The 27,097-nt window shown below is 55.3% G+C and overlaps 4 protein-coding genes across 4 annotated transcripts, besides 2 other annotated features; 2 read left to right on the top strand and 2 right to left on the bottom strand.

Moving 5' to 3' along the window:
* Positions 1–167: 167 nt before the first annotated feature.
* CYME_CMO051C (similar to Raf-related MAP kinase kinase kinase) lies at positions 168–1,154 on the top strand (the record flags this gene model as incomplete). Its single annotated transcript, XM_005537417.1, has 1 exon — positions 168–1,154. The coding sequence occupies one exon, from the start codon at positions 168–170 to the stop codon at positions 1,152–1,154; it is 987 nt and encodes a 328-aa protein (XP_005537474.1).
* Positions 1,155–2,033: 879 nt separating this feature from the next.
* Positions 2,034–2,747: a sequence feature (possible transcribed region).
* A 1,419-nt stretch (positions 2,748–4,166) lies between these two features.
* Positions 4,167–5,678: a sequence feature (possible transcribed region).
* CYME_CMO048C (hypothetical protein) lies at positions 5,521–8,301 on the top strand (the record flags this gene model as incomplete). The annotated part of the gene is made up of 1 exon (XM_005537416.1): positions 5,521–8,301. One exon carries the CDS (start codon positions 5,521–5,523, stop codon positions 8,299–8,301), a length of 2,781 nt encoding a protein of 926 aa, XP_005537473.1.
* A 318-nt stretch (positions 8,302–8,619) lies between these two features.
* On the bottom strand, positions 8,620–9,045 carry CYME_CMO047C (hypothetical protein; the record flags this gene model as incomplete). The annotated part of the gene is made up of 1 exon (XM_005537415.1): positions 8,620–9,045. One exon carries the CDS (start codon positions 9,043–9,045, stop codon positions 8,620–8,622), a length of 426 nt encoding a protein of 141 aa, XP_005537472.1.
* Positions 9,046–13,616: 4,571 nt separating this feature from the next.
* Positions 13,617–26,456, bottom strand: CYME_CMO046C (similar to PCAF histone acetylase complex subunit; the record flags this gene model as incomplete). Its single annotated transcript, XM_005537414.1, has 1 exon — positions 13,617–26,456. The coding sequence occupies one exon, from the start codon at positions 26,454–26,456 to the stop codon at positions 13,617–13,619; it is 12,840 nt and encodes a 4,279-aa protein (XP_005537471.1).
* Between the last annotated feature and the right edge of the window lie 641 nt (positions 26,457–27,097).

The following is a 27,097-nucleotide window of genomic DNA, read 5'->3' as shown; positions in this document are numbered from 1 at the left end:
CGCCCACGCGCCGATGCCACAGTCGCACTGCATCCAGTACGAATACAAGGGAAAACGCGTTTTCGCGCTGGACTTTTTGGGCTCTGGTTCGGCTCTGTGCTTCTTTGCTTGTTTTTTGTTTCCTAGCAAACACTGCAGATAGTCTCTGGTTTTTGTCGCACCATTATATGTTCTTTTGGAAGACAGGGCGGGAAACTGCGACTGAACCCGCAGCTGGGCACCCGCCTCCGCTCATCGTCGTGAAGCCAGCCGAGCTCAAGGTTTTGGCGAGGATCGGGAAGGGGAGCTTTGGTGAGGTCTTTAAAGCTCGCTGGCAAGACGTTCATATCGTTGCGGTTAAGGTACTCCACGTTTCTGGTAAATCGAAGGCTGAACGCGAGCACCTGCTAAAGCAGTTTCAGAAGGAAGTGCGACTGCTCTCGACGTTGCACCATCCAAATATTGTCCGTTTTCTGGGCGTTTCTGACGTATCCGTTCTTCCACCATATTTCATCTGCGAGTACTTGAACCGAGGAACGCTCACAAACTGGATTCGGAAGGCGGAACCGCACCTGCAGCAAGACCTGGCGTTTGCGAGAGACGCTGCACGTGCTCTTGCATTTCTACACGCCCAGAAACCACCAATCATCCACCGCGATGTGAAGAGTGACAATTTCCTTCTCGCCGACCGGGATAATGGTCTTGTATTAAAGCTCTCTGATTTCGGTCTCAGCCGGGTGATGGCGTCGCTCGGTGAGAAGATGACGCCATGTGGAACGATTGCGTACAGTGCACCTGAGGTTATTCGATGTGAGGCCTACAGCGAAAAGGCCGATGTTTACGGTTTCGGCATCGTACTGTGGCAATTGATGACACATCAGATCGAACCGTACCCGGGGTGTACCCCTCTACAGATCCAGCTCAAGGTTTCGTTGCAGAGGGCGCGTCCGCAGATACCGCACCGCTTCGTGGACCTGCGTATCCCTCGACTGATGCATCTGTGCTGGCGAGAACAGCCGGACGCACGACCGAGCATGGCGGGGATCGCTCAGCTACTCGAGCGACTCTGTGCTGACCTAGTTGACCCCAATGGTCATCATCGGCGGCAGTTGCATGGGGTCCGCTTTCCGCATGGAGGGTCGCGGCCACCAGTTGAAGAGCGACATCACATGTAAAACTGGATAGCAAGTACATGGGAAGAGGCTCAGCGAGCAAGTGTAACAACACACTGCACACGAGGTGATTTCCATGATCTTGACGAAGAAGGGTGCGTTCGCATCGAGCGTTATCTCTCGAGAACGATTGTGCGTGGACGTAGCGGGCGGGGTTTGTATGAACCTTATTCGAAGTCGTGTTTGCCCAGCGGATTTATGTCTGCAAGGATGCTTTGGTACTTGAAGCCCTGACGGAGCCATCCTCGACAGTGCCGACTCTGCAAGCAGCTTTGAACCACGTATTCGCTTCGGCAACGGGGCCGACCAGCAGTCTTCTTTGTACGAGTCAGCTACTGCGGGTGATTTCGGTAAGCTCAGTGCTGCATGCTGGCGTTGTGGGATTTTTATTGAACCCAGGGCAAACGGGAGTGCACTATGCCGACATGGCTTGTGCGCCCCAAGAACATGTGCGGGCACGGGCTCGTAGAGCATCTGGATATGAAGATTCCGGCGAAATGGGCTCGACGCGGCAATGTGCGTCAGGCTTGAGCAATAACGGCGTTCAGATCATGAGTTTGGCAACGTGTGCAGACGCCCATCAGTTCCTGGAAAACATTCTTGAGCCAATATACGACTAGCAACTAGGCGAGATATCAAAGTCCCAACTGCTCTGAATCCAGCTTGGCATGCATTGGACTCGACTCGGGCGAATACCTGTGGCCATCGAGTCTGCCGAATCCCACGCGTTTACGCTATGGACCACATGGCGGCTCCTGGAATGTCGACGGCTTGGAAGATGCCTCTATCGAATGCGACTTCTGGTCAGCGCCTGCGAACCCGAGCAGTTCTGAAGAGCGCTCTTAGCAGCTCGTTTACAATGTATCAGGAAAGGAGATCGAGTACGAACATGATACATAGAACTGCTCCGGAGATGAGGCCTTGCACTCGCGTGTTCTAGTGCTAGTCCGTGAACCTGCTGGCGATGCGTGCTGCTTTCTCGGCACAAGCAGCTTTCAGCGAATGAGCGCTTTCCAGACGGATCAACGGTAATCCGGAAAACTTGGCAGGTTCGGTGTCTCCGGAGGTAACCAAGTCCACAGGTCCAAGTTTTGGAAGAGAGGCAGGTTCTGGTCAACGCGCCGGACACGACAACGCCTGCAAATACCCGTGAAGCGCGCACTGAAACTGAGAACCAACGACAGCGCATTGTACGTTGCTGCGGCGGTCTTCTCCTGCGTACCATAAACTCGGTTGAACGAACGCGATAGGATGCGGATGTCGTAGGCGCCTTCTCGTTCCATGGACGCCCGGCTATAACATGTTCGCTGTCGTTCGACTTGGACGACCAGAAAAGCTCTGCGTCGGTCATTTGCCCATATCGAAAATGCATTACAAGCGCACCCGAGATCTCGAATAACCGACCAGATCAACGATTTGGAGACGAGTCGCAACCTGGTGCGTATCCCCGGATCGATGCCGCCATGTGGACTCGGTGCCTTGAACTGGGGATGTTCACTGCATTGCCCTTCGGATTCTTGCGTGCGGTCGCTACGGTCCCGTCAGTCTCTTGTTTGATGACCGGCACTCGGCGAGTACCCAGCGGAATCTACACAGATCCATCGATATGAAGCCATGAAAAAATACTTGCCTCTATACAAGTGCTTGCGCACATTCATGTATGAATACGAAGGTGTGCGTGTGCGCGCGCGTTCTTGCTTGCTTGCTTCTATGATAGTGTACGAGCATGCTCCAACATTGTAGGACAGTCTTTGCATCGCACGCTCTCCTGCATGCCTGTATCAGTGTAAAATGCTCGTCACATACGAGACTCGGGGTACCGTAACCTTTCTCTCGCCTCGAGACATTTGGTCTGTAAGATTGCCAAGTCTTTTTGGCCTCTGGGCTATGATTTTCATTTTCTGTCGAGCGCTGCAACGGTGCAGGTTGTTAAACGCTACTCACTCTGATCTGTAGCAGCTGCGGAATGCTGTGGCATCCGTTGTCGTCACGGTTCCATGTGGTGCCTCGGCTGGGAGAATTACCTCTCGCCCCTGCCTCGTACACGCTTGCAGGGCAGCACTTTGCGGATCCGAGAAATATACGACCTCCTTTCTTTTGATTTCGTTTCTTTGTTTTTGATAGCTCTCGTCATCATCCCTTTCAAATTCGTGAGGCGACTTGCGTGACAAGAATACTTAATCGACGTCCGGCATTCATCGATGTCCACCATGCGCACATCCGGCATTTCCCTCAACGCGCACAGAAAAAAAAAAGCACAAAAAAAGAAAGAAAAGAAAAAAGCGCATAATCGGAGTACGCTGGCCCAAGTAAACGTTTTGTCAATGAAAAAAATCCGGTATTTCCCGAAACTTCTGTTTGGTCGCTTCGAATGCGCCGCACGCCCGACGGGAGATCGGATGCTTGACCTCGGCATCCCAGTTCCGGAACACGAGGATTGCCTCTTTGCCACACCGCACCAGAGGCGGGTCGCAGATCCCCTGGACTGTTTAGTGTTCAAACACGTGACGGAGGAACCGCTAGCGCTGGTATCGAGAACCAGCTCTGTTTTCCAGTCATTCAAGGAGAACGCTCAGTTACCTACGCAGATAAGTATTGTCAGTAGAATGCATCGTTCCGCAAAAGATGAGACGAGCAGTCACACCCTCCGGCTGTAAGTTGTATTTTTTGTCTCTTGGTTGCGCTGTAGACGAACCTCGCCTCGTGGGCGTTTGTTCTGTTGCTATAATGACGCTATTCTGACCCTGGACTCGGGTGCACAAAAAACCAGGTCTGGAAAACCCGGATCGATGCCCACGAGGCTCTGATTATCATGCTGAGGCGGCAGGCTTCCATCGTTTCCCCTTCGCCCCGAAATATTCGGCGATGCTATCAGTGCATGGCTGACACCGTGCCCATGTCCGAGTATCCGGAAATCGAATGGACTGTTTTTCGTTTCGGCACTCTTGATATTGAGGTTTTCCTGGTAAACCGTCCTCTTTATTTCCTCACAGGATTTCCTTTCGTTTCCTCTCATTTTCTCGATGCCACGACATCGCAGCACGCCCACGATGTTCAAGTAACTGAAAGCAACGTAACCTATAGTGAAGCCACGCTCCGTAGACAGGAGAGCGAACGTCTTTGGGTGACGTTCACTTGTTCTGCGTGCTGCGTCCTACTCCCGTCAGGTATTCGAAACGTTCACACACTCTTTCAACTATTTGCTGGCCAGATAAAAGGACCCCTCGCATCATGAACGAGTGCTTCACAAACAAGCCTTCGCGAATGCATCTCATCACGTCTTCCGTGATCGCAGCCGCCAGTGTCACGTTCGTTTTCATTTCTCGATCATTCGGGAGGCGGGTGACGCGTCGAGGCATACGAACGATCGAATGGTGACAACACAGACAATGTTTCCCTCCCTCTCTTTCTAGCGTCTTCCTTGATTTTGTTTCCGTGCTTGGGCTTTCAGTAATGGGCGACGTTTGACTCGACGTTCATCTGCATGTGATTCGTTTCTGTTGTCGCCACCTTGATGGCTAAGCTCCGCAAGCGTTTGAGTCATTCCGAGGAAATCCACTGTCGCGCACGCTCACTGTTCTTCCCTTTCGGGTTGTCCTCCCGTGCGTCTGGGTCAGAGACGATCGAAGTGACACTCGAGCCGATGGTTCTCTCGAAGTTGTACATGCTTCTCTCGATACAAGCAATCATGCAAGAGCGAAAAAGTTCCCATCGAGGAGCGGGAGCGCGTTTGTGGCCTCTCCGCCCGTCCATTTTTTGACCATCTTGCACCTATATCTGTTCGTTATCTGTAAGAAGCGAAATGAGCAATATGTTGAGCTGGGTCAGGTGTCGCTGGAGAAAATCGTCAGAATGTGTAAGTTCTCGAGGGCATATGCTTCCCCTTCGAACCAGTTGCCACGGCTGGCTTAATAATTGGGACCGAGGACTATATCCGTTCGCGGCAGCTTTCTTGGAGAAGAGCGTTCAGCCTCATCTTGACAAAGCCAACGTTGCCTGCGGTCACTTGTGTCTGCTCGTCGTCCTTTCTCTCCCCGCAAGCGTCCCGCAGCACACTGGTCCAGCACGCCAGAGGTTATGTTAAACTGATCCCACCAGAGTCAATTTTTTTCTCAGTCCGATAAAACACACCTCCCACAGCTAATCTGGTAGATAAACTCGAAGATTCAAAAGACCTTTTCGTTGCTGCGGAGAATGTCACCCCCGAGTTGAAAGCGAATCCGACGTTATGAAGTTGTGCCTATGTGGTAGTCCGAATCCTCCCATTTCTGGACTCGTGGTATAACCTGTCCAGACAGGCCGCACTGACTCACTCAACGAATGCGCTTCGTTTCTCGTCATCCGAGTGGCTTCGCACACGTGTAGTTTCATGTGGTTTTTCCCAGGACAGTACCTCGTTCAGTGTATAGAAAAATACGGAGTCGGTAGGGTTTGCGAGTCAAGGGTAACCACAGCAGTTTCTGAGAGTGTTAAACGCTCGGAGGACTCGTACCGAACAATCGGCCGAATCGCCCTCCAAGAGGAGCTGCAGAACGACAAGGCGCTTCGCAGCGAAAGTCGGCTCCTGGCAGCACTACGCTTACTTCTTGTAACTGATGAGTCACCCCTCGATCTTTTCCCACAGCTACTCCAACTCACTTTTGGAGGTTATGGCTCGCGGGTCGCCGGGGCGGCGCGTCTGCTTATACGCCGTTGCGCTCGAGCTGTGGCCGTCGTGACCACTGGAAGCAACGATGAGAACGAACTCGCCACGCAGCTCTCTCAGCACACCTCTGAGATCGCCGAAGCTTTTCGCAAGTGGTCTCTGCAGTTCGAGAAACGGCACCACGCAAGAGAGGTTGGTGCACTGCAGACTGCCGTTGCGCTGGCGGTGGCGTTGCCTTCATCGGGTATCGTTGATCAGCTGGCGACTCTTTTGCTACGCGGTTCATGTAGCGTAGTCGGGGCTCCCTACTCAGAACTTGAGCAAGCCTCTGTCACACTTGACTTGGATATAGCATCATGCAGCGCATTGGTGAACGTCTGGGAAACAGATGAAGAGGTCCAACTGGGTCGTTGCTCCCTCGCAGACAGCGGTTGGACAGCTGATTTCCGTCCACGCTCGAATGCGCTGTACACCAGTGGTACCGCAACTGACGATGCTGCCGCCACCGCTGGACCGCTGAAGTTGCATTCGTCGCCGCGGGAAAGCGACGCGTTCCTGGAAGCGCTGCTGCTAGGCTGGCGCGAGCTCCAGGCACTTAGACTGGAAAAACTAGCCCAGAAACCCTACCCCATTCCCGTACATTTTATTGAACTAGCCTGGAATGCGCGCTCAGCGGCAGTGCGTCGTCATGGTGTGGCTCTGGTGTTGCAATATACCCAGCTTTGTCGGCGGACCAGCGGGGAGTTCAACCTGCCAACTCGAATGCGCGGTCTGATCCGTCGAGCATTCTGTAATCGAGTGTTGCTGGCGAGGCTGGCTGCGGATCCGGCCACCCAGGTCTACTTAGTGAAGATTCTACAATGCTTGGTTCATATTCATCAGTTGAATACGACAGACGTGAAGCGTTCGGGGGCACAGTACATCTCGCTGGCGCAAATGCGCCTCAGCATGCTGTCTACCGCCCAGGAACTGTCGTCAGAGCGAATGGCCATGACGAATCGCCGTCTCCTGGCAGCGCGAGTCAAAGCTGAAATGGCACGAAACAAGTCACTGAGTGTCGATACAGGCGATCATATCGAGTCGGAAGAATTCAGTGACAAGGAGATTCTCACGTATGTTCAGGAGCTCTGTGACTACTCCACCGGTAATCGTAGCATTTTGGAAATGCTCGCCATGCTTTCCCGATCGTTACCCTGGGAGAAATGGATGTTCCTGGAGGCTAACGATCCCTCTTGGCCGTTTACCAACGAGGCAGCACTACTGTCTACGCAACGCCAAGTAGACGAGGCGGCTTCCGCCGATCCTACGCGCGATACAGCATCATCGAACGTCCTACTCGAGCTGGACGATCTTCTCTCGGGCGGACAGGACGAGCGCTCGGATGCCGAACACACAACCGAAGCACCCTCTGACAGCGGCTCTGCGCAGCTGCAGCGCAGGTCACAGCCCAACGGCGACAATGCGCACAAGGCTCGACGCCCGCTCGCAGACACGGCCATGCGACGGGCGCTCTACGCTCTGGCGAGCGCTGAATCTGTTCGACGACTCGCAGCGCTCACGCTGTGGCTCCAAGTTCTCCGCTCGGTGGCGAACGCAACCCCAGCAGCCATGGAATGGATTCGCGAACGACCCGTGTACGGAGCGCTGCGAGAACGCATCGTAATCGCTATGAATGGCGATCGTTCAGCAGCTGTACGCGTTGCTGCTGCAATTGCGTTTATTTACATGTTTCATATCGAAGATACTGGCCAGTTGAGCCAGTTGGAAGAGAGGCCGTACCGGTATTCCGAACTGGCGGAGCACCTGCAGCCGTTTCTGTTATCGTGTGCGCCTCGTGATGCCATCTTCTTTCTCCGCGAGGGCGCGTTTGGCTATGCAAAAACTTCACCGCAGCTGGCCCGTTTGCATATCCAATTTTGTGAGCAACTCGCTTCCAAATATGCATCCAGTCCCCTGATTGTAAGCTGGTTACGAAACGGTTGGCTTCTGTGCATGGAGACCCCGTCAGCAGCACGCGATGTCCACGCTTCGCTGCTGCGGTGTCTGCGCAGCCCCGAGGCGTGGTTGGCGCTGGCTGCGGCGGCCTTCAGTCGCCGCTTTGGTGTCGAGTTGCTGTTCATTGCCGCTCGAGATCGACCTGACGACCAGGACCAGAGACGTCTCTTCTCCGTTTCAATGAGCAAGTTGCTGCGCGGCCTATGGGAGGCGGCCCTGAACAGCACATTGCTGGATGTTCGCCGCGAGTGCGTCCTCGCGTTTGCGACGGTGTCGGCCCTGGCAGACGAACCCTTCCTCACCCAAGCCCTGGAGAGTCTGCCTGCAATCTTCAAACGACCCGGTTTAGGCATCTCGTCCGTTGCGAAGGTTGCGTACGATGCACTCAGCGAGATTTTGGATGCCCGTGCCGCTGCCTCATTGATGCTGAAGCACCGCGGGCGAGTGGAGCTGGCTCCAGCACTGCGCAAGTGCGCCGCACGAGCGTCTGATCTGTGGTCAGTGCACTGAGCGGTCTCGAGAGACTCCCACCGTACTTCAGCCCAATTCCTGAAATCCATGATAAGCAGGCACTGTCGTCATAAGTACGCTAGCGCATCGGACCGAGCGCAGTCCGTAAACCATGACTACCAGGATCACTAGCAGCATCGTTGCTACCGAGACGCGTGAAGGAGTAACGCGCTCGCGGCGCTGGCGTCATGCCTCCCTCGAGTGCGGTTTCTATTCCCGGTGCTGGTGAAGCGTCCGCGCTCTGTAACGCCATGACTACGATCTACGCAGACCCCAAGGCGTTTTCTGCGACAGCGGTTGACGATTTCCCGTGCCTCTTCACTTGTCGCCTCGAGTTGTGAATGTTGTCGATCGCCGGCTTGATTGCCGCTGACGAGGCCGGCGCCCGGCACACCGCGGACAAGGCACGCGTGCGACGCCGTCGCAACGTCCGCAGACTTGTGCACGAGCGCCGGGCGCCCAGCCCGTTCCCCTGCAGGATGGACACGGGGCCATGCCTGTGCCCTGACAAGCCGAGCAAGATCTTCGTTCTGCCCAGAGCACCAGCCCCAGGGCGAGTAGTGTAGAAAGCAACGATCCCAGGGTGACTTCCCAGCCGCCGCCAAACGCGAGAGGCACGCCTGCAGTGCGTTTTTGGGGATATTGCTGCTGCTGCTGCTGCTGCTGCCGTCGGCGCCCCCTAGGCGACACTGCAACACAGTGCACGCCGAACGGCTGTTTCGTTGCGAGGTGCAAGGTATGCATCAAGCGCCAGCTCACTTGCTGCAGGGCCAGCACCACCGCTGCACACACGAGCGCACGCGATGGTGCCGGTCGAACGGACCGCAACCGCGTTTCGAAGCAGTTATGTATGCTGGATGCCCTGCAAGACGCTCGCTGGAATGCTGACGACTGCGCGCATGCCGCGTCTCCATGATGTCCAGCACATTTCGATACAACACTGTATTTCAATGTATTTATTGGAATTAATTTGACATTGGAGAAAGATGCGCGCTGCAGGGTCTCGATGGATCCATCGCAACCCCGTGCGCTAGACTCGTACGAGCATGAAATGGAGTGCGTGCAGTGCGCAAACTCGAAAGCATACGATCAAGCTTGCATATCTTTCAACGATCGTGAATTCTAATTTTTGTGGGCTTCTTCTGCGATTGCTTCCTTTTCTCTTGTTATCGTCGTCTTTCAATACGCCGATCTCTCTTGCATCTCTGGCTCCTTTGTCAACAGTCAGAGGATGTTGACGGCAGCGCTCGCCTTTTCATTTCGCGACCTCTGGCTATTCTGCTTTTTTATGTCATGTACAGCTACGCGGTTGAATCTACGTGTCGATTGCCAAGCTCTTCTTCTCTGCATACAGCGCTGGTTCGCCATTCGTAAAATTGAAGCTTGGCTGCGATCAGGTGTTCCCAGATGTCCACCGCACGTTTTCCTCCAAGAGCTGACCTGTAGCGCGTGGAGACTTTCATCATCGCTCGGTAGAAGCCCTTGACGTGTACAGAGGGCTGGGCTGGATGCCCGCTCCCGCGTTCGAAACCGATGTCGTGCCCAACGGTCAGGGGCTTTTGCGGGGAATGCACTCGGCGAGTACTTTATCCGTTGAACACGCAAGTGCACGCTGTCTCAATCAGAAGAAGAATTGTGGAATGCGATGTGATCCATGATGAAGCAAGTATCGACGAGATCATTCAGGCAGGAGATGATGTCGAGAAAACTTTTCATCCGACTATAACCTTCGATCTCCTGGTGCAAAGAGGTAACGGATGCTCCATTGCACGCGATGTCGCGGTGACCGAGCTTCGAGTCCAAGACAATACGACATATAAACAGATGAAAATAGAGTCTCTGGAGGCATATCCCATTACATATGTCACGCATCTATGGAACGCTCTTTCGTCGATGAACGTAAAGCGTGGTGGGTTTGTCTTTCGAACGGTACCGATCATTTTTAGGGCAATTACTGGGCGTTTGGCATGAACATCTGAAGGAGTTTCCTAGGTGCAGCATCGAGTTTCTCTCTTCGCGAGTCCAGCCGCACGAGCAGCTGCACCCACGAGTTCCCTTGGAACAGAACGATCGAAAACTTGAGGAATGCGTGATTTGAACATGGTACGCTTAAGGAAAACAGCAGAGTCGAGGCTTGTATACAAGATCTAGAGGCGTCGAACAGTCGGAAAATTCACCCCTGAAGAACTGCTGAGCGCGATGAAACTTCCCATCAACCCGTAACCTCATACCGCTACAATGCCGAACGTCGAAGCTAGATATCTAAGCCCAAGTTGCGACGAAAATCGCAAGGCACACACAGCGCGAGCAGTTCGGTGTCCCATTCTGTGCTGACCCAAGTGATACGGTCCACTCAGCCGATGCTGCACTTAGAACGCTATCGGCTGACTTGCACACGACATGCCCAGGTCATTCGCAGCGCATTGAATTCTAGAATATGGTCATCGGCACGCGTTTTCTGTTTTTATCCGTTTTCTCACACGCAGTCAAGCGAAGATGAGACTCTTGTGAACTAGCGCGTGGTCGCAAAAATACGAGCAAACCAGGCGTCTGCTGTCTGCAGGCGTGTGAAGCACACTTGATCCAGTCCCGATTCTGTGAATCATGCACCGAACTCAGAACTTTCAAGAATTCATCTATACAATCATCTCCCGGGGAACCCGTTCCAATCCATACGTGTTCGGAAAAATACTACCGCAGCTGCCACGAGATACGACGTTTCCGTACTTGAGATTCCATACGCAAGGAAGACAATCGGAAGGACTAAGAAACACGCATGTTTCCGTGGTACAACGTCGCACGCTGATCAAGATTCTATCAATTTCAAGGAGAAATTCGAGCTCTTCGTACAAGGGTCAAAAGTATCCGTCTCATTCGAGCAGAATTTACTCGGCAGTATTAGTCGACTTGTGTAAGCGCACTCAAGAAGCGCTGGACTGCTGCCCATCAAGACGAGACAACCTGGCTTGACGACAACGTGAGCCCCAGCAGCGATCTAGTTCTTTGAACACTACAAATCGCCTAACCTTCAGGAGCGTTCAGTAACGAATCCTTCGCCGAAACACCCTCTGACTTGTGCTTCCGGAAATCTTTCGTAACGATTCTTGACAACGTCGATTTACATTACGCAACAGCGGTCAGGGAGTACGCGCCTGCGACTAGCGTTGAGCTGCACTTCGTACCCGCTTTCTGTCCCTGTTTCACTAAGTCGAAGGCGAACTATCTCTTCTCAAACACCTTTTATACGACCTTCAATCACTCGATGCGGCGTTCGCATCCGTGGCTCTGTTCTCCGACAAGTCGGTCTCTACCTTCACGAGCCCCCGTTCTGCACTATCGCTCTTCAGTTTGAGTGCAGCACGGAGCGCATATATGCGCTCCGGTCCTGGAGCGTGCTTTCGACAGAGAAAACTACGAAAAGGTACTCGAGGATTCGTAGATTCATGGATGGACGAGACCAGCCTCTGGCCGACAGATAACTCCACACATGTGAATCGCGTGGAAAAATGCATACAGGGTACAGCGACCTCATGGATGACGCCCCGACGAGCCAAGGATATAACGCGCAAACCGCCCGACAATGAAGAGAAGCATCCTTCCGAACAGAGTACAAGCAAGAACAGTAATGAGAAGAGTGCCAGGGTGGAAAGATCAGCCGGAAACCCTTCTAAACCCCTCCTTCCTATAACCGATTACCGGGGAGATTCCTCTGAAAAGTGAAAGACCGTACTCCATTAGCAATTGTATGGCTTCTTATTCGAGTAGCGGTCGCCTCTACTCTCTCGATGCACGTCGATAAGCAACGGTACGTAGGAGTCCGGACGCAGGACAACCAACAATCCACATTCATCCAGAACTTGTCGATGAAAGCTACGCACGACAACCCAGCTGGCGCGCGGGGCAGGATGCGCCGTGCGACCTGAGCAAAAGTCCAGGGAATGGAACACTTGATTCCCAACTTAACTTTACAGGTCGCCGCATCGAGTCGACACCTGGAATATCGCCAGCTGCGGTACCAAAAAAACTCAAAACCAACCTTGAAATGCGAACCCTATGCGGAGCACTCTCGAGCGCGTCACGATGTACGCCCTCTTCTGTTCGCATTGTACGTTCACTTCACTCTTCCAGAAAAAACCTACTGACTGGTATAGGAAATTTTACGGTTTAGAGAGGATACGCGCGTCCATAAAGGGCATGTGGCGATACTTGGACGGTTTCCACGGGATCGATCTAGAATTGCGAACGGTCTCTGTTGTACAGAGGCAGAGAGCATGTATGCACCAACTTTTTCAATGAATTGGAAAAGCAAATGACCATCGAGTCGCGTGGTTTTGTTCCATTCTGCACCACTGGGCATCCTGCAGCGCTCAAAGGCTGTAATCGCGTGTCGCAGACGAGAGCATCCAACGAGTGCAGGAAGCGCACCCTGTACCATTCCCATGGAGGCGTCCACGACGAAAGATACGCATCAAAAGCCCGGTTACACCCTGAAACCGGTACAAAAGCACAGCATAAAACGGAGAGCGATCCACGAAATGGTGTACTTTAGGCAGACCGGACCACAGATGACGAGGCAATCGAACCTGACAGGTTTGCAGTGGCGTGTGTGTCTGTCTGTGTCTGTCTGTGTGTGTGTGTGTGTGTGTGTGTTCCCGCGAACAACCACATGCGCTGACGTTTCCTTCTCTGTAGACACACAGTTGAACGCCTCGATCAACATCCGGAGATGTCTCGTGCTTCTGCAGCGTCTAGCGGCCTTGTACTGAGCGAACTTTCGAGGTTCCATTGAGTTCTCTGTCTGTGTGTGTGTGTGGGTATTGTATTGGAACGCTGATGACGTGCGATGGGAAAAAACTTCGTGGTCAGCAGCAAAGGACATCGGAGGCTCGCCTAGAGCAACGCACCTGTAGAGTGTCGTTCAACGATCCAGTAACACTTTCGCGCCGTTTATATTCACAGCGTAAGATTTACCCCGAACACGGATACACGATCATACTGTTCTATGATTCAATACGACTAAAGATACCCTGCAGCCGCATATGAACAACAAGACGCCCGGACCTCGTCGTTGTTGTTCTTGTTGTCGTCATTGACATTGACATCGCGCTCACTGATCCGTTGCTTTCCCGAAGCAGCTGTGCCTCGATCCAGAATCGACTCGGGAACGCTTGTTCGTGTATCCCCCGAAACAACTCGTGCGCTCTTCAACCTTGTTTCCAGCGAGCGCGCTACTCGTGCTCCGATCACGAAACGTTCGTGAACGAACTAGCTCGCCGTCGCGCGTATCCTGCATCCCCACTGCAGCTGTCGATGCGTTAGAACCATGGATACCACAGCGGCTCCATCTGCGACAAGTGCGCAGGGTCACCAGCGTTCGCAATGAGTTCAGCGACGCGGCGAGCGACACCCTCGGGCTCGTCGCGAACCGAGGTCGCCGGCCCGCAACGCTCCGCGAATTCGAGGCCATTCGCTTTTGTATTCACAGGCGGTGGTAGGGTCTGCGTCACCTCGTGATCATGATCATGATCATGATCATGATCACCACCGTGGCTGGACTCTGGGTGTGGTACGCGTTTCCCGTTTGCCGTTGCCGTTGCCGTTGCCGCAGCGTACGCTGGTGCTGTTGGTGACTGAACCAGCGGTGCTGCCGAGAACGGCAGCGGCTCGACTCGGGCCCAGCTCCGCACAAGGCTCTCTTCCACCGCCTGCGCCAGATCCTCAACACGGAGCGTCTCTCGACTGGTTCTCTCAAAGAGCTCCATTGTGTAAACGATGCCCATGAGGTCCCGCAGAAGCGCCCAGTTACGATACACAACATTCAACGTCGCCGCAATCGAGCCAGCAAAGGGGCCCTCAACTCCCGTCAGGCGAATGAGACTCCGAATATTCCTCGTCAATCGGAACGGAACCGCTTCATCAAATCCAATGTAAACCTGCTGACCGCGACTCACCACAATGGGGTGCGTCTCCAGATGCACCACATCACCAGTGCTTCCATGAATCCCAATATGCATTGGTGTCCGTGAACCCACCCCCAAGAGATACAGGAGCAACGACGAGGTTCCCAGACTCAGCGCAAATCGCTTACGCACCATGAAAAGCGAATTCGCATCCGGCAGCGAGGCTGCAGCCCAGTGCGCCAGCACCGAGTCCGGTAGCGACAGGCACGCACGCTTGAACGCATCGAGGCGGTACTCGAGCGCCAGCTCACGCGAAGCAACATTTCCCAAACTTTCCAATCGCAGTGCACAGGTATCGCGGAAAGCCACCAGCGTATCATCCATGTCAAATCCGTGACACTCACAGAATGCCTGCAACGCGTGCTGGATGCGCAGGGTGTTTTCCTGATACGCAACGAGTCGTGCCTGCGGACTCAGCGGCAGCGAGAACGGCACCAGAGCTACCAACCGACGACGGCGAGCTTCGCTGTCCCGTTGGAAGAGTGCGTTCATGAAGCGACAAACGTGTCCAACGCGATCTTCACTGCGTTGGAGCGACGCCCCAAGTGCTGTCTCCACGAGGAACCGGTACTGACGGCCGTCGGATCCGGTTACCGCGATGCCGCGTGCGGAACTCCCACAATGGTGGACAACTTGCACGTCGACGCTAAAACTCTGGATATGGACCAGGAGATCGGGCAGAGGCTCGCCATCCTCCTGGGCCAGTTGAATGAGTTGACCGAACACGTGCAGCTGGGAATCACGAACGTCGACCAATTTGCGGGAGACTCGCTCTAGGCGCAGCGTTTCAGGCATGGCTTGAACGCGCCGGCTGAAGATTCCCCGCCACTTTCTCAGCAGAGCAACAAACGGCTCTATCGTTTTTGGAAAGTTTTTGGCGGTCTGCGGTGCAAGTTCTGCCTCAAAGGCCTCACGGAGATCTGCCAACGTCGGTGGTACGTGGAACTCGTCCGCGGCCAACCCGGTCCCGAAACACATCTTGCTGACCTCCTCGAGGGCGCTGCGCATGCCCGAGCTCACCTCACGATGCATCAGCGGTGGCAGGCTCCAGCATCGATGCAGCAGTGCATTCAGCACGTGCAGCACCTGTTCTTCAGCGCTTGGTTTCATGCGCAAACTAAGTTCACGAGCAATGGTCTCCAACTCAACGAGAAGCTGGGGGTGTTGCTTCACCATGAACGCCAGCACAGTGTCGGCGATTTCGAATGGTGTATCTCCGAGTGGCAACTGCAACATGCTGAGAATATTCTGCTCGACACTCGGGAGCGCACTCGTGCCTGAGCCGCGTGGCTGGTTTGGTGCGGGCGTCGCTCCCGTTGAAGCCGCGTTCGCACCGCTGGCACTTGCGTTTTCCGCATCTTTTTGGGCGCTGTTCCCGGCAGTGTTCCCGGCTGAAGCAGCAACGCTCGATGGTTCATTTCCGGCAGCAGAGAGCGTCGTCGTCGTCGTCGTCGTCGTCGACTCCGGTTTGCGGGACCGATCCGCACCGGCAGTAGTAGCAGCAGCTGCAGCTGCTGCGGTTATTGTTGTGGGGTCGTTCCTCTTCGCGCTCGATGTGCTGCTACTGCTGCTGCTCGAGGGAGGTATCCCGCTGGCGACTTGGGAACGCAGCGGATGCATCACTGGAAGTTGGATCTGATCCACCCGCGGACAGAGCATCCGGGTAGGGCGATCGAGCAGCCGTCGCTCCTCGATGAACGTCCGCAGTTGGAAAAAGAGTGCCTCTGGATAGTAGCCGGCAACGCGGAGCAAAATATGCCGCAACAATTTGAGCTCGCGTCCCAAGGACAATAACGAAATGAGCTCGTGGCTCCAGGGTACCCAGATCCAGACCGGGAGTACCCCGACGAAGGATTCACACACATCACAGGCGTCGGTGCGCGACTCGCCGAGACCCTCCGAAGGCGTCTGTGAGGCGTGCACCTCAGCGGAAGCGCCCGCAGACACCGCCGCGCTGCTCGACGACACGGCAACAGGCGCCGATGTCGTTGTAAGCGGCGAGGCGGGAGCAGCAGCGTCTGCCGTGCCGGTCGTCGTCGTCGTCGTCGTCGTCGTCGCTGCTGCCTGCTCTGTCTGCATCGCCTCGAGGCTACTCGAGTCAGCGACGGCATTCGACGACGCCCCGTCCAGTGCAAAAACGATGCGGAACACAGACACGAGATGCTCGCGCGCTTGTCTAGATCCAAAGCGAATGCCTTGCAGGTAGCAGTGAACGGCGCTCGCCAAACGACCACGTTGATCGCAGTAGCGGGCCCAACGGAGCCAGACGCCGCCGTGCTCGCCGTATTCACGGACGCTGGACGCAAACGCCTGATTCGCTGCCCCAAACTCGCCCAATCGGTGGTAGAACTCGCCCTCCAAGGCACTGAGGTATGCCTTTTGGCGTGTATTGAAATACTCCCGATTCGTATGTTGTAGTTGAACGAGGCCGGCGCGCAGGGCGACGTCATCATTCGAAGGCAACAGCAAATGTGCCTTGGCCTGTTCCTTGGTCTTCATGAAAAAATCCTGCACATCCATTGTCGAGTAAGGATACATGCGTTGCAGGGCCTGCATACACACTTCAGACAAACGCTGTTTCCGCGCCGCTCGCGCGTAGCAGTTCACATTCCAGGCAGTCTCGTTGATTCCCATGCAGAGTAGCGGCTGTGGGATATCCACCCGCGAGCGATTACGCAACCCCTGCAGCGTATGCACTACCGCAGTCAGCACGTGATTACGCCAGCAGATCAAGCGATTCCAATCGCTGAGCCGATCCCAGTGATTGGCCTGACGATCGCGCCACATCGCCAGCACCAGTCGAATGTTCTCCGCGTGCGTCTCCAGCAGCGTCGGGTTCTGGAGCGCGTTATTAAGCTCCTGTAGAATCGAGGCACTCTCACTCAGCTCGACAAATTGCTGGAAAAGCACCAGCGATGGCTCAAAAGCCGTAATACTGGAGTTCTCGGGGAGGCCTTGCCACTCCTCGAGGGCGCGTCGAATTCCCGAAGAGATGAAAGGCTCCACCTGATCCAGTCGATTCTCCTGTAACTGCACAAACGACTGGAGAATCTTGAGGCGTGGACTATCCTCGGGCGGCATCTTCATGAGCAGCTCTTTGAGCGCCGCCCAGTCCGGCAACCGCCACAGTGCTTCGTGTAGAAGCGTTGGGTGCATCACTGTGCGCGAAAACTCGGTGAGTGCATCCCACTGGTTCAATTCTTCGGCGCAGTGCAGCCATCGATCTTCCCAGAGTGCGGCTTCGGCCTCGGTGACAGCAACTCGGCTCTCTGTATTCGTCATCGCATCATAGTAGAGGTTCTGAGCTGCCGGCAAGTGGCCTTGTTGCTCCAGAGACAGCGCCAAGAGCGTTCGCGAGTCCATCGCGCGCCGCTTCCATAGGCCAATGTACAGATCGTACTCGTTCAGCTGCCGATAGAGCTCTGCCTTCGCGTCCAGAATCCCAGCAAATTCATGACCATCAGGCAGCGAATCGAACACGAAATCCGAATGCCGCGCCACACCCAAAGTCGACGAGCGCGAACGTCGCTCCAAATAGGTCAGTGCAATATGCCAGGCGTTCCAGTGCGTCGCAAGATGCAATGCGAGCTGAGGCGGAATCACAACTTGCGGTGCGCACTTGGTCGCCGCATCCAGAATGATCTGCACGACATTGACTCGCCACCTGCACTGTGTCAGCAGATAATCGCGACAGAGCAGTGCGATCAGTGCGTCTTGCATGGCCAGGCGTTCTTCGCGATCGCTCAGGAGCGACCACACCGCTCCGAACAGCTGGGTCCAGAGACTTTGTAGCGTACTCACATCGTGATGCAAGAGTTCATGGAGCGCCTCGAAGAATGCATTTGTATCGACGTGCCCGTCGAGCGCCGTCCAGGCACCGGCAAACGCTTCTACATACGCATCGTCCGTAGGTGATCGTTGAGCGCCCTTTGTCAATGTCTCACGGGGGGCATCAGCAGCGTCAGTAGGAGCGTCAGCGCCCGGCCGCGAGACCTCCCAGGTCATGGCGTCATCCGCAGCGGTGCCGCTACGATACGATACACAGCCAAGGCGAACGCAGTCCGGGGTCAGTTCAATCCGTGAGCCGGGGACTTGCACCAGTGCCAGAAGCAAGGCGGTTGCCTGTCGAATCCACAACGAGTCGGCAAGCGATTCCCAGCTCTGATACTCAAAAATGTAGTAGAGTCGATCCACTGGGTTACGAATGATGGATTCATCCAAAAGCTGGAAGAACGCTTGACGCAATTGCGGATTACTCGCGCGCAATCCGATCATAAACGGCCGTTCGAGTCGAGGTAGCCAGTCTCGAGGCAGTGCATGGCACGGTTCCGCCAAGAGGCGCAGTACGAGCGGCAGGAAAGCTTCCAGGTGCGCCTCCGCACCGGTAATACGTTCAAACACGGTCATTTTCACAAGAAAATGCACTTTCTCTTTGGGCTGAAGGAATGCGCCAGGATCATCGGCATCCATGAGAATCCACTGACTCAGGACGCGCACCACGTGCATCAGTACCTCGCTGTAACAGCACTTGTCCAAGAGCACCCAGAGCATCTGCAAAAACGACCGGCGATAATCCGCGAGACCATGGAAGAGCCGCTCAAGAATCTCCAGACACACAAGGAGCGGGTTCGCGACCCCTGGATACTCGAACCCGCCCTTGGCTGGCAAGTGCTCATCGCCGGATGCCACATGCGCGGACTTGGTCTCTTTGACACTGGCGGTTGGGTCCGCTACAGACCCTAACGGTGCTGATTCACCTGCAACCTGTGCGAGACGCGTCATGGTCGAAAAAGTACCAGTCTTCGTAACCGTACCTGTAGCGGCTGGCCAGGAAGCTCCGGTACCAGAACCAGTAACAGAAGCTTCAGGCGGATGCGACGAACGCCCGGCTGAAGTGCCGAGTTGCGCTCGGCTCGAAGATGCTTGGGGTCGGTCCCCGGACGCTGGTGCCGGTATCAGCACCATGCGACGATTTGTCTGGATACCTGCGAGGCACTCTCGCATGAGGATTTGCAAAATGCGCACAATCAGCTCCACATGCTTCGTCGTGAAACGTTCTGGATCAAGCGTCTGGGCCAGGAGCAACGAGCGATGCAACGTCGCCGTGTCCGAATGGATATCGAGTGCCTCGAACAGCGCTTGTTCCAAGTCTCGTCGCACCGTTTCCAGATTTGCTCTCTGATCCTCTGTTGACTCGGGTGTACGCAGGGCGTCCCCTATCTGGAGCCAGAGTTTGCACAACAGCAGTGCGAATCGGTAGGCAAGCGGTAGCATGCCCGCTGCGAGCACCGGACGCACGAGTTTGCGCAGTGAGTTACTGTTCGCGAGAATCCAGCGAATGCCCTGCCAATCGAGAAACAACTCGCACAGCTCCACGATGTGCTCCAGCACGAGACGTCGGGAACGCGCGAGTGCTTCCCGTGCTCGGCTCGCTGGCGCATCTCGCGGGTTATTCGGCGGTGCTACAGTCGCAGACGCGGTACCGGCATTCGCTGTGCGATGATGTGCAGCGCTCGCCGCGCCTGCGCTCGTTGTCGATGTCGAGATAGTGCTCGTCGTACTGTGGCTCTGCGCGGGTGCCGGCGCGCCAGGCATCGCGGCGGTATTTGTACCGCTAGCCGATGTTTGCCCCGTGGCTGTCGTTGGCGACGCAGCAGCCGTAGCCGCCAGATTATCCAGCAGCTTGTCGAGACAGGACATTTGAGCAATCGGTGAGCGCTCACTGCCCAGGTGGTTCCAAACGCGTTGCGCTTTGACGAGTAGCGATCGCGCTCGCGTGAAAAGCTCTGTGTGCTCTCCTGGCTCCGAAACCAGGAACGGCAGGCGAATCAGAAACTGCAGCACCACTTCGGTAACTGCGGAGAGATCCTCCAGACGGCGAGCGACATCTGGCGATGCCATCGGCGCTGAGCCCGTCTGCGGACTAGCGTTTGCGCTTTCCCCATTTTCTGATGGTGCGTTAGATGAAATGGAGGCGTTGTTCCCGACTTGCAGCAAGCGCTGCTGCCACGCGACCACGAGACCCGCAAGTTCCAACGCAAGGCGTCGGTGCTCTCGAGCTGAAACGCTGCCCGAGACCAGACGCGGCAACGAGTTCACCATGTGCGGCATCAGCGACGCGTAGCCTGGAAAGAAAAGCTCCTGCTTATCAATGACTAACGACCAAATATGCGCCAAGTGCAGCGCTGAATAACTCTCTTCCACTAAGATCTTCTTGGTGAAACGAATCCAGGGCGCATGGCGCGCCTTACCCAGCGTCGCGGGAAGACGTGATGGCAAGATGCTCGTCACAATACGAAGCGCCTGGCGTACGAGTGCGCGCTGTTCGCTTTGACTTGCTCGCAGAAGCGCCACAAAAACCTGCAGCACAATCTTTTCCGGGGCTTGGTAGGCCTCAAAGAAGCGTGCCACATTGAGGAATGCCCACGGCTTGGCGATCGAATCATCTCGCTTCAGATAATTCCATCCAAAGCGGATGATTTCGCGGCGATATTGCACCAGCTCGATGGGCATCTCCTCAATCAGCAGCGTCGAAAGTTGCAGCAGCGCTTCTCCAAGCACGTCGCTCTCCGCAGGAGACGCGAGCATTGGCGCCGTATCGCCGCCGCCGCCGCCATCCGCACTGGCGTCTGTTAGCGCTTCCGATGCTGGTGGTGTGCTCGTGAAGAGACGCTTCACCAGCACCTCGAGCGTCACGGCATCGAGAATCGCGAGCCCTTCACCGGCACGAAACGCCTGTCGCAAAATTGGAATCACGAGATAGAGCAGCGCATACATTTTCACTTCGTCCGAAAGCTCAGGATCCAGGTAACGCTCCAGAAATCGCTCCACAATCTTCTTGCGATACAGAATAGGATAGCTTTGGGCTACCGTCTCGGTAAGAAAGCGTCGAACGAAACTAAAGTCGCGTAATGTGCGTAAAGAGAATATCGAGAGCAACGCATACAGACCGTCGACTTCGCCATGGTGTACAGCACAGTACGCTAGGATCACGTGTGCCAACAGTGACGACTCGGCCAGCTGGTCAACGGGGAGCGTCTCCTCGCGGCGGAGGCGCTCCAGTCGCTCTGCCGACTGCCAGATCTGCAAGGCGATGTTGTATATTGGGCGCTGGGTGGCGATCCAGCCTGCTTGGAACGATTCGAGTGCATCCACAATGAGCAGACCCTGCAACAGATGACCACGATCAAAGGTTGCCGCAATAAAGCGCGAAACGTCGTTCGCCAGTTCGCGACGCAGGTTTTCCGCATTGTGCGCTCGCAGCAATGACTGAAACAACAAGGCGTAGTTCGCAAAGCGAATGCGTTCTAAAAAGTAGCCAATCGCCAGATTGGCGTGCTTCTCCAGGTAACGCAACAGTGGAGCACGATACGGCGACATGGAGCCTGCCCAGCGACTTTGCAGACCGTGATGACCAGCTCCGGTATCCGCTGGCCCCATTTCATCCTCGAAGGACAGCACAATGGCGATGAGCCGATCGAGAAAGCGCGAAGCAGCCGGTGGCAATAGATGGAACAAGTCAATGATGCGCGCTGCTAGCAACGACGGATTGCGTGGGTTTCCAGCGCGCAAGTTCATCAAATGCTCCACGAGTCGCTCTCCGAGTTGCACATTGAACCAGTTTGAGAGCACTTCCAGCACATTTGCCAACGTCTGCGCATACGGCAGCGAGAGCTTGTTCGTGTCGGAGAGATTTTGGAGAATCGGGCGCAGATTACTCGACAGAATCCCACGGGGCAGTTGACGCGAACGTTCTGTGAAAACGCGCAGTCCATGCTTCGCCGCCCTGGTGACGGCCTCATGCCGACTCTCGACACCGCGGAAGAAACAAGCAACGAGGCGTGCGTACAGCGAGCGTATATCCTCGTTCGGCGTGTGTACCAATTGGTCGATCTGCCGCAGACAAAGCGCCAAAAATTGCAGCACCTTCTCCCGCAGCATCACAATAGCCGTGATGGTCTCCTGGTCGACGAAACGATTTTCGAGCAGGCGGTTCAGCATGAGCGCATCCGCTTCTCCGAGCCTCGTATTAATCGGATCCTCAAATATCTCCATCGCTGCAACCAACGAGGTGCGCAACAGCGACGTCTCTTGATCAATGAAAGGCCGGATAATGCCGTTTTCGAGGCAGTAATGCAGACAATCCACATGCCCAACCTGACTGGAATAGTGCAGCGTGCGAACACGACGAGAGAGTAACGGCCGCAGGATCTGTGTCTGGGCCAGCGCGAGCACCTCGGCCATGTTCTGGCCAACGCCGTAGCGCAGCAGTTGTGCCAGCGACGCGTGCACAGTCTCGCGCACAGCTTGGTGCTCTGAGGCCAAATCAAAGACAAGGCAGGCGACCACATCTCCACAGCGCGCACGAGGTGTCGATGCATTGGTCTTGCTGGGTCGATCGGTCTCCGGGATTGTCGACGACGTGACGTCCTCGAGCGCCCACGCGGGACTAGTGGGCTCGTGGCAACGCCGCAGTAGGGTCTCCAATGTCTGTCGAACTAGTGGGGCAGGTTTGCGGCTGGCCATGCCCTCTTGCGCGCAGCCTTTGAGAACCTGCAGCAGAACCCGAACAAGTCGCGCTTCGTAAAGACAATAAGAGCGATCCAGGAATACCACCGTTGGCAGTTGCTCGATGATGCCGGCCAGCAGCATTGCACAGCTGAGGCGATCCTGCCATCGCTCCCGATAACCCAAATGGGAGATGCGCTCTACCAGCAGCGCAAGTTGCTCGGTCAGGCGCGAGGCCCCCGCGACACTATGCAGCGGTGGCGCGATCTCTTCGTCCACGCAAGTCGCTGTATCTGCGCCTCGGTGGTCGTCGCGCAGACGGTCTACGCTTTCGTGCTCGGGAGCGTCTACTGCAGTGGTTGCCGCTGTCTCAGCACTCGGTGCCTCCGTCGCGCGGGCACCTTTGGCTGCAGCTGTCAGCGGTTTCGAGTCAGGCGCCGCGACCTCGGCTGCGTCGCTCGCAGGTACCACAGGGCGTTGCGGGCCTCTAAAGTCACCTTTGAATAATTCGACACAGCGGCTCAGCGCGAACAGGTTAAGATCCTTCGCTGCAGCAGCCAGATCGAGGGTCTTTTGCTGAAGCACAGCAGCCTCCACCAGTGCATCCAGGAAACAGTCGATGGTCACTGCGGCTGGAAATCGAGTCCATTCGGTGATGTTTTCCGGGGGAGTGCGATGGGCATTAAGCGCTGCTGCTTCGAGTGCCGACAACGTGCTTTTCTCCATAAGAACAGGTGCCATCCATATGCGACAAAAATAATCACAGAGTTGTCGCGCAAATTCCACAGCGTTTCGAGTCTGCTGCAGAGCGTCATCACCGCTGGCAAAGAACAGCGCGGTAAGCATTCTGGTGTAAATCGTCTTGGACACCTGCAACCGGGGGAAAGCACTCGTCATCGTGTACACGCTTGCGGGCAAGAGGTCCGCAGGGCACCCTTTGATCTGTGGCGGCAACGCGCTGGAGAGCGCGGCAATCATCACCTGCTGCAAGAGAGTGTATGCGGCGACTTTGTACGAGGCCTGGAATAGCACTGCGTCGACTGCAGCATTGATCACTTCATCGAGCGCTACCGTGAGCGGCTCGGCGCGATCACACCAGGCCAACGCGGCATGTATGGCTTGAACAGGCTGCTGCCATGGCAAGGGTGTCAGTTCTCGAGGTGTCTTGCGATTCAAACCACCCAGCTTGCCTAGAATGCGCACTGCTTGTGCTGAAAATGGGCTTGTCGGCGACAAGTATCGCCAGAGCGCTCGTTCCAGTTCTGGTTGCACCGCCTGCATCAATCGCTCAAGTACCTCGGGGTGGAGCGTATCGATCCAAAATTCAAACGTTCGGAAACTTAAGGAAGTTAGCTCCGATTCGGAATCTAGGCCGCGCACCAATGGTCGCATGTGCATACGCAAGTACGGGAAAATAGTGGATGGGCGAGCCGGTGCAGTTAGGCACAGCTCGATGAGCAGGAGACCATGCGATTCGCCTAGAGGCCCTTGCATGAGTCGTTCCAGGCTATGAAGCAGGTAATAGAGCATAGGTACGAATTCGCGATAAAGCAGCTCAAAGCGACCCCCTGCAAGAGACTTGAAGAGTGCCCGAAGCACCTGCAGTGCATTCGTAGGATTCTCTGCAGTGGCAGCGAGCTCCAGGCACCTTCGAACGATGGTACCGAGGTGAGGCTTCAGCACCGGCTCATTATCGGCGAATAGGGTTACCGAAGCGAACATGATTTTGAATAACCGCAACAGCACCGACGCTCGCGCAGCATCGTCGCTTACCACCTGCTCCAAATGCTCCGTCAGAAAAGTGATCAGGATATCCGCAAAGAACCGTGAGGTGCTCGTATTCGCCAAAAAATGTTGCGGGATGGAGAGCGCAGTCTGGTGCTCGACCATGAACGCCAGCAGCTGGGGCAGGCGTCCACCGATGATGTCTTGAAAGTTGCGCGGAGTCATTACCGTGAACACCTGAGCGAATTGGTCCAAAATCTCTTTTTGTTCCGCCGGCTCTCCGAATTTGTAGAGCTGGAAACAGGTTCGCGCTGCCGGCAGCATCCGGCTGACAAGAATGCATTCCCATTCAGTCAGACCCCGGGTGCGTGAGTCTCCGAAAGCGTTGCTCATGCTCCATACAATGGTCTTCAGACCTAGAACGAGGGTTCTAACGAGTTGGCGGCACTCCTGCACCTCTTTGGAACGCTCCTCTTGAGACTTTTCATCCGGGACTGCAGATGGGCGCATCGCACCTGTCTCTGTGCTCGCAGAAGGCTCAGGTATGGGTGAAGAGGCGCGCTGGCTCGACGCAGACCCATTCGCCTTATCCTCGGCGTCATTGCCGTCGGCGGCGCCGGTGCTCACGAGCAACGACGGCACCACCTCGGCGACTTCCATCAGCTTGGTTACAATCGTTTCGAAAATACGTTCTAGAAGCTGGCGTCCGCGGGTGTTGAGGTCTTCGCGACGGTGCATGATACCCTCAATGAGATTGAGCAACAAACGAATGGATGTTGCTTGCATAGAGAAACTAAGGGATGCATCGTGAACGTTCGTCGAAAAGAGATAAATGATGCGACTCAGTTGAGGTAGCGTCACTTCTAAACGCACAAAATGAACTAACTCTGCGAGGAACGAGTAGGCCAGAGGTCGCAACGTCTCGTAAGCAGCTCGACTGGTTCCAATGAGGACTTTCTCATCCAGAAGGAGGTCTGTTTGCAGGAAAAAACCCCTGCGAAACTCAGTTGCTAACAAATGCCGACTGGCAATAAGCAGCTCCTTCCGAATCGAGACCGCACTGTCTGGGCAGTTGAGTAGTAGATTCACGACGGAGCGCGGAACGCGCTCCGCGTACTGCAGCATTCGCGACTCAAACTGCCGCAGCAAGAACGAAATAAACGATACGGTTTTCATCTGCGCTGTAATGAAGTCGTGGTAGATCGGCAGAGCTCGAGCCGGTGACGTCGGCGGTACCTGGATCTCGATAGCGCGCACCATCACTGCGAGAAGCTCATCGAGTCGCGGCTCGATCAGAGCAGGATAGTGTTGCGACAAATACATAAACAACGGAGGGCATTCGCGAACCGTCCGATAAGAGCGCAAGGCCGGGGCATACCGCACATTCGTCGGTCGGTTGCGCGACGCTGCCTCGACGCTGCCATCCTGTTCCAAACCCGGCTCAAGGTATGTATCCTGTTGTCCGGTGTCTTCAGCAACCAGGGAATCATCATCTGATTCACGCCACTCAAAAACGCCGTAAATGCGCAAAACAAAGTCCAAAAAGGGTGGTATCGCCGCTGCAAGTTGCGGACGGTACGCTTTGTGGCACTCAAACATGATCTGCAGCGCCAGAACCGCGTTCGGCTCCGCATCATCAACGTCGAGCACATACTGGCACATTTGCAGGAGTCGTCGTGCGTGCGGCCGCAACGCCTCCCCGTGCGGCAAACGACTCAGCACCTCGAGAACGGTTCGTCGCAGAGCCTGTTCAGCATTCTCTTCAAGTTGCGGTCTCGTTAACGTTGTGAGAATCTGCTCAAAGCACGGGATTAATTGGTCCAGAAACTGCTGGTAATCTGTAGATTGAAACCACTCAATGTTTTCCCGTAATTCGATAAGCAACTTGAGACGCTCTGCAGAGGTGAGCTGAGGATCCTCCAGTCGAGCGCGCAGCTCCCCCGGTGTCGGGGACGACGGCATCTGTTCAGGCTAGAGCCTCACCTGCAGCACCAGTTCGACTTGCCCTCAGCGATACGGCTCTCGTGCCTGAAAAAGTGCCGCTGAGGAGGCTGAAACAAATGCAACTGAACTATGAAGCAGAAGCTGTTGGTGTACGTGCGCAGGTTACGAGCACCGCTCCTACGTGTCTCACTGCATGCGTGCGCATGGCGGCATGCGTGCGCCGGGGGGAATGCGTGCGCACTGAGGAAATGGGGGGAAATGGGGGGAAATGGGGGGAATGCGTGCGCAGGGCGGCAAGCGGCGGCGGGGTAAATCGCCAGGGAACGCTCGAGCGGATCGTTTCAGCTCACCTGTTCGCAAAAGAGCGGATCGTTTCAGCTCATCTGTTCGCAAAAGAGTTGATCGTTTCAGCTCACCTGTTCGCAGAAGAGCGGCCCGCCTTTCCTCATAAGTTCGTCGCAGCAGGGGCTCCATGGATATATTGCAGGTAGCCTTGCACGTGGTACACAAATAACTCTAGCCATGCCGTTCTTCCCCCTATACGTGTTAGCAAACGTTAGAGACATGACGCTTTTGTTTGCTACAAACAATGAATCAGATACGATGCACCAGCGATCTGCAAAGGCTACTTCATAAAGTTTTCAGATTCAATGGATACT

The sequence above is a fragment of the Cyanidioschyzon merolae genome, chromosome 15 (genome assembly GCF_000091205.1).
Source record: "Cyanidioschyzon merolae strain 10D DNA, chromosome 15, complete genome".
Classification (NCBI taxonomy): Eukaryota; Rhodophyta; class Bangiophyceae; order Cyanidiales; family Cyanidiaceae; genus Cyanidioschyzon; species Cyanidioschyzon merolae.
This window is presented reverse-complemented; position numbering and strand designations above follow the sequence as displayed.